Source organism: Salmo salar, chromosome 12, assembly GCF_965601325.2.
Source record: "Salmo salar chromosome 12, fSalSal1, whole genome shotgun sequence".
Classification (NCBI taxonomy): Eukaryota; Metazoa; Chordata; class Actinopteri; order Salmoniformes; family Salmonidae; genus Salmo; species Salmo salar.
This window is the reverse complement of record NC_138302.1, coordinates 106,826,746-106,839,005: the sequence shown is the minus strand read 5'-3', so window position 1 is coordinate 106,839,005 and position 12,260 is coordinate 106,826,746. Positions and strand designations below refer to the sequence as shown.

Sequence of the window (12,260 nt, the reverse complement as noted above, 5' to 3'; positions counted from 1 at the left end):
ATATATGGACGAGCAATGTCAGAGCGGCATAGACTAAGCTGCAAATGATAGAATACAGTATATACACATATGAGATGAGTAATGCAAGATATGTAAACAAGTTTTTTTTTTTTTTACACCTTTATTTAACTAGGCAAGTCAGCTAAGAACAAATTCGTATTTACAATGACGGCCTACCACAGCCGACGCTGGGCCAATTGGGACTCCCAATCACGGCCGGATGTGATGCAGCCTGGATTCGAACCAGGGACTGCAGTTACGGTGTGGAGATTTTATTAAAGTGACTAGTGTTCAATTTATTAAAGTGGCCAATGATTTCAAGTCTGTGCAGCCTCTCTGTGCTAGTGATGGCTGTTTAAGAGTCTGATGGCCTTGAGATAGAAGCTGTTTTCAGTCTCTCGGTCCCAGCTTTGATGCACCTGTACTGACCTCACCTTCTGGATGATAGCGGTGTGAACAGGCAGTGGCTCGGGTGGTCGTCTGTCCTTGATTATCTTTTTGGCCTTCCTGTGACATCGGGTGTTGTAGGTATCCTGGAGGGCAGGTAGTTTGCCCCCGGTGATGCTTTGTGCAGACCTCACCACCCTCTGGAGAGCCTTACGGTTGTGGGCGGAGCAGCTGCCGTACCAGGCTGTGATACAGCCGGACAGGATGCTCTCGATTGTGCGTCTGTAAAAGTTTGTGAGGGTTCTAGATGACAAGCCAAATTTCTTCAGCCTCCTGAGGTTGAAGAGGCGCTGTTGCGCCTTCACCACACTGTCTGTGTGAGTGGACCATTTCAATTTGTCCCTGATGTGTATGCAGAGGAACTTGAAGCTTTCCACCTTCTCCACTGCTGTTCCGTCGATGTGGATAGGTGGGTGCTCCCTCTGCCGTTTCCTTAAGTCCACAATCATCTCCATTGTTTTGTTGACGTTGAGTGAGAGGTTGTTTTCCTGACACCACTCTCCGAGGGCCCTCACCTCCTCCCTGTAGGCGGTCTCGTCGTTGTTGGTAATCAAGCCCACTACTGTTGTGTCGTCTGCAAACTTGATTACTGAGTTGGAGGCGTGCGTGGCCACGCAGTCGTGGGTGAACAAGGAGTACAGGAGGGGGCTGAGTACACACCCTTGTGGGGCCCCAGTGTTGAGGACCAGCGAAGTGGAGATGTTGTTTCCTACCTTCACCACCTGGGGGGCGGCCCGTCAGGAAGTTCAGGACCCAACTGCACAGGGCGGTGTTCAGACCCAGTGTCTCAAGCTTAATGATGAGCAGCATTCCTCATCCAGATGGGATAGGGCAGTGTGATGGTGATTGGATCGTCTGTGGACCTATTGGGGCGGTAAGCAAATTGGAGTGGGTCTAGGGTGACAAGTAAGATGGAGGTGATATGATCCATGACTAGTTTCTAAAAACACCTAATGGTGACAGAAGTGAGTGCTACGGGACGATAGTCATTTATTTTAGTTAGCTTTGCATTCTTGGGTACAGGAACAATGGTGGCCATCTTGAAGCATGTGGGGACAGCAGACTGGGATAGGGAGAGATTGAATATGTCAGTAAACACACCAGCCAGCTGGTCTGCGCATGCTCTGAGAACCTGGCTAGGGATGCCTTCTGGGCCGGCAGCCTTGCGAGAGTTAACACGTTTAAGTTTCTTACTCACATCGGCCACGGAGAAGGAGAGCCCACAGTCCTTGGTAGCGGGCCGGTTCGGTGGCACTGTGTTATCCTCAAAGCGGGCAAATAAGGTGTTTAGCTTGGCTGGAAGCAAGATGTCAGTGTCCGCGACGTGTCTGGTTTTCCTTTTGTAGTCCGTGATTGTCTGTAGACCCTGCCACATACGTCTCATGTCTAAGCCGTTGAATTGCGACTCCACTTAGTCTCTATACTCACAAGGCACACCTGTTAATTGAAATGCATTCCAGGTGACAACCTCATAAAGCTGGTTGAGAGAATGCCAAGAGTGTGCAAAACTGTCATCAAGGCAAAGGGTGGTTACTTTGAAGAATCTCAAATATAAATATGTTGATGTTTAACACTTTTTTGTTACTACATGATTCCATGTGTTATTTCATAGTTTTGATGTCTTCACAATTATTCTACAATGTAGAAAATAACTCTACACACACTTGGAAATTGTGGTGCCAGTGTCACAAAACAAATCCTAATTTAAAACAATTTTGAATTCAAGCTGCAACAACAAAGTGGAATAACTCAAGGGGTGTGAATACTTTCTGAAGGCACTGTTTAGTCTAGTGAGTGTGCATAGGATCAGAGTGAGTCAGTGCACATAGTTTGAGTACCATTAATTGACTAATTAGCAGTCCAGCTATTTAACAGTTTTATGGCTGTCTAGGAGCCTGTTGGCCCAAGAGCCGATACTCCGGTACCGTTTGCCGATACTCCGGTACCGCTTGCCGATACTCCGGTACCGCTTGCCGATACTCCGGTACCGCTTGCAAGCAGAGTGAACAGTTGATGGATGGGTGGCTGGAGTCTTGGGGAATTTTTTCGGGCCTTCCTCTGACGCAGCCTGATATAAAGTTCCTAGATGGCAGGGAGCTCGGCACCAGTGATGTACTGGGCTGTCCGCACCACCATCTGTAGCTCTTATTTAACTAGACAAGACAGTTAAGAACAAATTCATATTTACAATGACGGCCTAGGAACAGTGGGTTAATAACTGCCTTGTTCAGGGGCACAACGACAGATTTTTACCTTGTCAGCTCGGGGATTCGATCTTGCAACCTTCCGGTTACTAGTCCAACGCTCTAACCACTAGGCTACCTGCCACTCTTTGCGGTCAAGGACGATGCATTTGCCATATCCAAGCGAGGATGAAGCCAGTCAAGATGCTCTCAATGGCGCAGCTGTTGAACTTGAGGACGCGAGGGCCCATGCCACATTTTTTCAGCCTCCTAAGGAGGAAGCGGCGCTGCCATGCCCTCTTCATGACGGTGCGGGTGGGTGTGTGTGTGTGTGTGTGTGTGTGTGCGCCATGTTAGGTCGTTAGTGATGTGGACGCCAAGAAACTCAAAGCACTCGACCTGCTCCACAACAGCCTTGTCGATGTGTATGGGGGTGTGCTCTCCACTCTTTCTCCTATAGTCCACAATCAGCTCCTTGGTCTTACTGATGTTGAGGGAGAGGATGTTGTCCTGGTACCACACTGCTAAGTCTCTGACCTCCTCCCTATAGGCTGAATCATTGCCGTCGGTGATCAGGCCTACCACCGTTGTGTCGTCAGCAAACTTAATGATGGTGTTGGAGTCCTGAGTGGCCACACAGTCCTGGGTGGAGACAGGAAGTGACTAGGCACACACCCCTGAGGGGCCCCCGTGTTGAGGATCAACATGGCGTAGGCGTTGTTACCTACCCTTACCACCTGGGGGCGGCCCGTCAGGAAGTCCAGGATCTAGTTGCAGAGGGATGGGTCAGTCCCAGGGTTCCTAGCTTGGTAATGAGCTGGGAAGGGACTATGGTGTTAAACGCTGAACTGTAGTCTATGAACAGCATCCTCACATAGTTATGTCCCCTCGTCCAGGTGGGAGAGGACAATGTGAAGCGCAACTGAGGTTGCATCATCTTTGGAATGCGAATTGGAGTGGTTCCAGGGCGTCTGGGATGATGGTGGTTCCAGGGCGTCTGGGATGATGGTGGTTCCAGGGCGTCTGGGATGATGGTGGTTCCAGGGCGTCTGGGATGATGGTGGTTCCAGGGCGTCTGGGATGATGGTGGTTCCAGGGCGTCTGGGATGATGGTGGTTCCAGGGCGTCTGGGATGATGGTGGTTCCAGGGCGTCTGGGATGATGGTGGTTCCAGGGCGTCTGGGATGATGGTGGTTCCAGGGCGTCTGGGATGATGGTGGTTCCAGGGCGTCTGGGATGATGGTGGTTCCAGGGCGTCTGGGATGATGGTGGTTCCAGGGCGTCTGGGATGATGGTGGTTCCAGGGCGTCTGGGATGATGGTGGTTCCAGGGCGTCTGGGATGATGGTGGTTCCAGGGCGTCTGGGATGATGGTGGTTCCAGGGCGTCTGGGATGATGGTGGTTCCAGGGCGTCTGGGATGATGGTGGTTCCAGGGCGTCTGGGATGATGGTGGTTCCAGGGCGTCTGGGATGATGGTGGTTCCAGGGCGTCTGGGATGATGGTGGTTCCAGGGCGTCTGGGATGATGGTGGTTCCAGGGCGTCTGGGATGATGGTGGTTCCAGGGCGTCTGGGATGATGGTGGTTCCAGGGTGTCTGGGATGATGGTGGTTGTTCCAGGGTGTCTGGGATGATGGTGGTTGTTCCAGGGTGTCTGGGATGATGGTGGTTGTTCCAGGGTGTCTGGGATGATGGTGTTGATGTGTGTCATAATCAGCCCTTCAAAGCACTTCATAATTACAGACAAACTGAAAATTGACATAACTTTCATTAGCTGGCTAAGGCTTGCATGCTAGCTACACTGACAGCTGTCAGTCAGTGGCCTATTTGTGGTTATTTCTCTGCTAAATGTGGAAATCACCACAACTTTCCCACTTCCAATTCCTGAATATATATTTGCAGCCTGCATCAGTCTTAGAGGTGGAACCTAAAAGAGAATTTCCACTCTAGGACAGGAATTACTGGAAATAGGTGCAGCAACTTCCTCTTAGGTCGGCCTTTTAGTAATCAAACAATGTGTACGCCGCCATCTTGTCTATTTCAAATCTCATTGATCAAGACAGGCAAGTGTCATCATGGCGAGAAAGTTTGGGGTGGACTCACCTGTCTCACTCAATTAGAAGATTTGAAATAGACAGATGGCGGTGTTGGATTACATAGAGAAAAATGCATTTTCTAAATTCAAATGCACCACCTGCAACTACACACCGACATTTTAAAAGATACATATTTGGCCGAAACAAGAACAAAGATAACTTACGATACTAAGGTTGGTCGAAAATTCTGTGCTACATCACAGTACCTAATTTGTAACTCCCAGTAATGGATACCATAAATCTTTGGATTAAATCACATGATCTGGAGTAACAATCTGTAGCTGCACTTTCTATAGGCTAGGCAGCCAATAGAGGGCAGTAGATCTGCACTATCATCTAGGATTGATGTGGATTCCAGCTAATACACTGGTGTTCCGGCTTGTACATAAAGTATCCTCCATTCAGGCTGCAAAGGAATCACTTTCCTCCTTAACGTCCTAATAAAACCATTTTCCATTAACTTAGGATATTGCACACCCTTGGCTGAACGTGGTGTGCAACATCCTAAATTGTCCGAAAAATGTGAACTTTTTTTATTTTTATTAAGACAGTACACATTTTTCCCAACGGCCATTAAAGCTAGATAGGAAGGGAAATGATGTGTTTGCAGCCTGAATTGAGGATGCTTTATATTAGCCTGGACAATAGAACGAGTCAAAATTCACCCAAGGCTGAAAAACGGCAAAAGAACGTTGGCTAAGCTGGAACGCTAGCGCGAGTCCACAGCAAATGAACGTTCGCAGAGCCTGTTTTGACTGGAGTGATGCTTCGAATTCCATTTCGCCTAAATGGCACAAAAAAAAAAAAAAGATTCTGTTCGTGAGACGAAACAGGAAAAAAAAATGTAAATAAAAAAACCACTTGTGTATAAAGTAAACATCTGCACCACGATGGTGTCAACTGTGCTTATGTCTGCGTAATGATAGAGCAGGAAAAAATGAAAACGGACTAAACAGACTATTTCTGGTTTAGTGACCGATGACAACCGAGCTTGCTGCCCAGACTTAAATAATTACAAAGAGGAGATTCTCCTGATTGAAAATGGTGCCCGACTTGAAAAAAAATGTAAATATACACATTGTGAGATATTTGGCGAAATAGATTGTTTTCCTATGGAGATGCATGCCAATGGGGAGAGCTCAGCGTTCCAAGGGCAAAAGGTATTTGGGGCTAGCATTGGATGACAACCGAGCTCGCTGCCCAAACTTACATGATTGGAAAGAGGAGATTCCCATGATTAAAATGGCGTTTGACTTGAAAAAAATCTAAATATACACATTGCGAGATATTTGACGAAATAGACAGACATGCCTCTATTACCAAATAGAAAACAATGGGACGACCACAGAGTTCCATGAGTCATTTCCTGTTGTTGTATACAATTTAACTACCAGCAACGTGGGCAGGACTCACATCATGACCACACCCACACTGCAAAATAAATGTACACATGCATGTTATTCAATCATTGCACCCACACTGCTTGCGCACCACAGCGAGAGTGTGCGTGGCCAGGCGCTAAAAATAGAAATAGGTTCTATTTGTGATGCTCAACACGCTGCAAGTCAGGCCTCTCCCATCTCCTCATTGGTTTTTAAGAGCATATACCCACGTGGGTGATTGACAGATCAACTGACTGGAGTGTGGATGACAGTTCTAGTAATTAGAGGTCGACCGATTAATTGGCATGGCCGATTAATTAGGGCCAATTTCAAGTTATGACAATCGATAATTGGCATTTTTGGACGCCGATTATATTGCATTCCACGAGGAAACTGCGTGGCAGGCTGACCACCTGTTACGCGAGTGCAGCAAGGAGCCAAGGTAAGTTGCTAGCTAGCATTAAACTTATCTTATAAAAAAACAATCAATATTCACATAATCACTAGTTAACTACACATGATTGATATTACTAGGTTAACTAGCTTGTCCTGCGTTGCATAAAATCAATGCGGTGCCTATTAATTTATCATCGAATCACAGCCTACTTCAACTTCACCAAACGGGTGATGATTTAACAAAAGCGCATTCACGAAAAAAAGCACAATCGTTGCACGAAACATCAACATGCCTTTCTTAAAATCAATACAGAGAAGTATATTTTTTTAAACCTGCATATTTAGTTAAAAGAAATTCATGTTAGCAGGAAATATTAACTAGGGAAATTGTGCCTCTTCTCTTGCATTCATTGCACACAAGAGTCAGGGTGTATGCAGCAGTTTGAGCCGCCTGGCTCGTTGCAAACTAATTTGCCAGAATTTTACATAATTATTACATAACATTACAGGTTGTGCAATGTAACAGCAATATTTAGACTTAGGGTTGCCACCTGTTCGATAAAATACGGAACGGTTCCGTATTTCACCGAAAGAATAAACGTTTTGTTTTCGAAATGATAGTTTCCGGATTTGACCATATTAATGAATTAAGGCTCGTATTTCTGTGTTCATTATAATTAAGTCTATGATTTGATATTTGATAGAGCAGTCTGACTAAGCGGTGGTAGGCAGCAGCAGGCTTATAAGCATTCATTCAAACAGCACTTTACTGTGTTTGCCAGCAGCTCTTAGCAATGCTTGAAGCACAGCTCTGTTTATGACTTCAAGTCGATCAACTCCCGAGATTAGGCTGGCAATACTAAAGTACCTATTAAAACATCCAATAGTCAAAGGTATATTAAATACAAATGGTATAGAGAGAAATAGTCGTTGCGTCATAATTGCTATAATAACTACAACCTAAAACTTCTTAACTGGGAATATTGAACCACCAGCTTTCACATGTGCTGAGCAAGGAACTTAAATGTTAGCTTTTTTTACATGGCACATACTGCACTTTTACTTTCTTCTCCAACACTGTGTTTTTTCATTATTTAAACCAAATTAAGCATGTTTCATTATTTATTTGGAGACCAAAAAGATGTTATTATATTAAGTTAAAATAAGTGTTAATTCAGTATTGTTGTAATTGTCATTATTACAAAACACACACACAGTTGAAGTCAGAAGTTTACATACACTTAGGTTAGAGTAATTAAAACTAATTTTTCAACCACTCCACAAATTGCTTGTTAACAAACTATAGTTTTGGCAAGTCGGTTAGGACATCTACTTTGTGCATGACACAAGTCATTTTTCCAACAATTGTTTACAGACAGATTATTTCAGTGTCACAATTCCAGTGGGTCAGAAGTTTACATACACTAAGTTGACTGTGCCTTTAAACAGCTTGGAAAATTCCATAAAATTATGTCATGGCTTTAGAAGCTTTTGACATTATAAGTATTTTGGAGGTGTACCTGTGGATGTATTTCAAGGCTTACCTTCAAACTCAGTGCCTCTTTGCTTGACATCATGGGACAATCAAAAGAAATCAGCCAAGACCTCAGAAAAAAAAATTGTAGACCTCCACAAGTCTGGTTCATCCTTGGGAGCAATTTCCAGATGCCTGAAGGTACCACGTTCATCTGTACAAACAATAGTACGCAAGTATAAACACCATGGGACCAGGCAGCCATCATACCGCTCAGGAAGGAGATGCGTTCTGTCTCCTAGAGATGAACGTACTTTGGTGTGAAAAGTGCAAATCAATCCCAGAACAACAGCAAAGGACCTTGTGAAGATGCTGGAGGAAACAGGTACAAAAGTATCTATACCCACAGATAAACAAGTCCTATATCGACATAACCTGAAAGGCCGCTCAGCAAGGAAGAAGCCACTGCTCCAAAACCGCCATAAAAAAAGCCAGACTACGGTTTGCAACTGCACATGGGGACAAAGATTGTACTTTTTGAAGAAATGTCCTCTGGTCTGATGAAACAAAAATAGAACTGTATTGCCATAATGACCATCGTTATGTTTGGAGGAAAAGGGGGAGGCTTGCAAGCCAAAGAACACCATCCCAACCGTGAAGCACGGTGGTGGCAGCATCATGTTGTGGGGGTGCTTTGCTACAGAAGGGACTGGTGTACTTTTACAAAAATAAATGGGATCATGAGGGCAGGAAAATTATGTGAATATATTGTAGCAACATCTCAAGACATCAGTCAAGAAGTTAAAGCTTGGTCGCAAATGGGTCTTCTAAATGGACAATGACCCCAAGCATACTTCCGAAGTTGTGGCAAAATGGCTTAAGGACAACAAAGTCAAGGTATTGGAGTGGCCATCACAAAGCCCTGACCTCAATCCAATAGAACATTTGTGGGCAGAACTGAAAAAGCATGTGCGAGCAAAGGAGGCCTAAAAACCTGACTCCATTACACCAGCTCTGTCAGGAGGAATGAGACAAAATTCACCCAACTTATTGTGGGAAGCTTGTGGAAGGCTACCTGAAACGTTTGACCCAAGTTAAACAATTTAAAGGCAATGCTACCAAATACTAATTGAGTGTATGTAAACTTCTGACCCACTGGGAATGTGATGAAAGAAATAAAAGCTGAAATAAATCAATCACTCTCTTTATTATTCTGGTTATTTCACATTCTTAAAATAAAGTGGTGATCCTAACTGACCTAAAACTGAGAATTTTTACAAGGATTAAATGTCAGGAATTGTGAAAAACAGATCTTAAATGTATTTGGCTAAGGTGAATGTAAACTTACGCCTTCAACTATATATATAAGTAAAACGGCCGATTAATCGGTATCGGCTTTTTTTTTTGGTCCTCCAATAAATCGGTATTGGTGTTGAAAAATCATAATCGGTCGACCTCTAGTAGTAATGCACTGTAAAGTTGGTTGCCAACCACCATATAAAGTCCAAAGAAGTAAAAAAGAAGCCTGAGGAAGGAGGAGAGATGATGAGAAAGGAATTCGGTTCACCGTTTTATCTGTGGATTAATTGTGGGAGTAGAGGACCTTGTGCATTTCAGGTAAAATAACAACCCAATGTTTATATCCCTGGACAAATTAGCTAGCAAAAGCAAGCTAGCTAGCTAGCTAGCTTACCATAAATGTTTAATGCTTTTCGACTTCTCCCCAAATTAAAATAATTGGTTCAGTTTTTGATATTTACAGCTGCATGTCCTGATCATGTCTGGTGTGGGGGTACAAAAATCAACATCCAGTCGCACGCCATCATTCGCAAGTTGATTTTGTCGCCCCACACCAAACGCGATCATGACACGCAGGTTGAAATATAAAAACAAACTCTGAACCAACTATATTAATATGGGGACAGGTCGAAGAGCATTAAACATTTATGGCAATTTAGCTATTTAGCTTGCAGTTTGTAGCTAATTTGTCCTATTAAGCTAACTTGCTGTTGCTAGCTAATTTGTCCTGGGATATAAACGTTGAGTTGTTATTTTACCTGAAATGCTCAAGGTCCTCCACTCCGACAATTAATCCACAGATAAAACGGCCAACCGAATCATTTCTAGTCATCATTCCTCCTTCAAGGGTTTTTTCTTCTTTGGACTTTATATGAGGATTGGCATCTACCTTTCATAGTTACCACGACAACCGACCTAACTTAGATCATCTTTCAATCACCCACGTGGGTATAACCATTGAGGAGATGGCACGTGGGTATCTACTTCTATAAACCAACCAGGAGATGGGAGAGGCAGGACTTGCACCGAGTTCACAACTGACTTCTATTTTAGCACTTGGCAACGCAGAGCTCGTTGGCGCAATAATTGAATAACATGCATGTTTACATTTATTTTGCAATGCTCGTGGATGCGAGCGGTGTGGTCAGCATGATTGCTAACAATAACAAAGCAGGTGAAAGAACAATGGGCTGGGAATAGTACAGTCGGAAGGAGAGTTGGTGCCATGTTGCTCAATATAACTAATAGGAGCTGGTATGGTGAAAATGCCCTAAAATAAGGCCTGTTTTTTCGTGATTACTTCAAAAGTACAGCAAGCAGCTGAGAAATATGGTCATATTATGAAACTGGGCTCCATGGCGGATGCAATGAACTAGTTAACTGAAAAAGCTTTGTTAAACATGTCATGTGTCCAGCCTATTTATATAAGAGCCGGGCATCATCATCGATTATAGTGCAGATCTAGCGCCCACTGTCGGCTACCTAGGCTACACTTTAGCGCTAACTAGCAAACAAAAACACAAATCGCGTGATCAATGGACATGTTCAATCTGAGCAACATACTACCGCATGTTCTCATATGTCGCACCAGACTGGTCTCAGCTTCAAAGCTAACGTTAACAAGCTAACTAGCAACGGCAACGAGTTAGCTAATGTTGGCTAGCCAGCCAGCTAGCTAAGAAGCTAGCTAACATTTCCTAATTACAAGACCGGAAACATCACACAGCTTGAGGCAAGAAACGTACTCAAGGAATAGTAAAACCATTAAACAATTCTACCTGCAGGTGACTTGCTTCGTGCTCATTTTTGTTCATCGATAACATTGGCGCAACAGTATTTATGTTTTCGTTGTCACGTTTGAGTGCAAACCGAAACACCCGCCTATGAACCCCCAGAATCAATAAAAATAAGGTTCCGATGTTAAGGTTCCGGACGCGGTGTTGGCAGACTGGTCGCCGGGGAAATGGCTGAAGCAGAAGCGTCGTTTGAAAAGCTGAAAGCAGGTCCAGTACAATGAGCGACAAAGATGAGTGGACAACAGTGAAGTCTTAGAATGGGTTTATTTGGGAAAACCCGTTTGAAGTCACGAGGATGGTGAAGAAGGCGTTGGGAAAAGTGGATGCAGACAAAGTAACCAGGAGGTGTATGGTGTTATCACTGGAGTCCTTTTGGACATTGATAGTCAATATCATAGGCAAAAAATTCCAGAAGTAGTTAATGCACGTCTAATGACCGTATGGGGAAGGGAGCAAAGTGTATCTGTATTACTGATGTTTGATGAGTGTTAACCACTCTATATAAAGTTGGGATATAAGATACATGTCAGAGCATATGTACAAAACCCAATGCAATGCAAGAAGTGTAAAAAGGGGCAGAGTTTGAGCCCCACCTGTTTAGTGTAATGTTATTTATTTTTGCCTGTTTTGCATGTTATTTTGGCATTAACAGGTATCACATCAGTTTGCAAACAATGTAAATAAAAACAATCGAGTTAATAAAGCTGCAAACAAACATGGTCTCTTTTTTGCTGTCTTGAGTTAGGCAGCTCCAAAATGCAGGTGTTTCAGACTCGCTCAGTGCTTTCTGTGGTGGTGGGGCAGCCAGCGGAAAATATGGAGCATAGAGGTTGGTAATGTTCTCTAGTCGCGCTGTGATTGGCTCAGTGTTCTGTCATGCATGGGGACACTAGGTCACCGCATAATCTACGGGTAGAGCTTGAGAATTCAAGCCCCTTGGGTGCTGCCATAGAGTAACATTAGAAGTGCCCATCCAAGAAAGCTCAAGGTCATTGGCCACAGATAAAATGACGTCAAATGAAGATATACCAACCGTAGCTTCGATTGGATTGGTCATGTCAACATCTGGGACACAATAAAGTCCATGGAGAATAAGAGCACCTCCTCCCAGCTGCCCACTGCACAGAGGCTTGGAAACGCTGTCACCACTGATAAATCCACGATAATTGAGAATTTCAATGAGCATTT

General features: G+C 44.1%; 1 protein-coding gene across 1 annotated transcript in view; it reads right to left on the bottom strand.

The window, feature by feature from the left end:
• LOC106566275 (E3 ubiquitin-protein ligase makorin-2) overlaps positions 1-11,282 on the bottom strand; it is a 55,427-nt gene extending 44,145 nt beyond the window's left edge. Inside the window, exon 1 of the mRNA XM_082959540.1 lies at positions 11,055-11,282. Coding sequence (XP_082815666.1) covers positions 11,055-11,080 — 26 coding nt within the window. The 5' untranslated portion in view covers positions 11,081-11,282. The remainder of the gene's footprint in view (positions 1-11,054) is intronic.
• Positions 11,283-12,260: the final 978 nt, after the last annotated feature.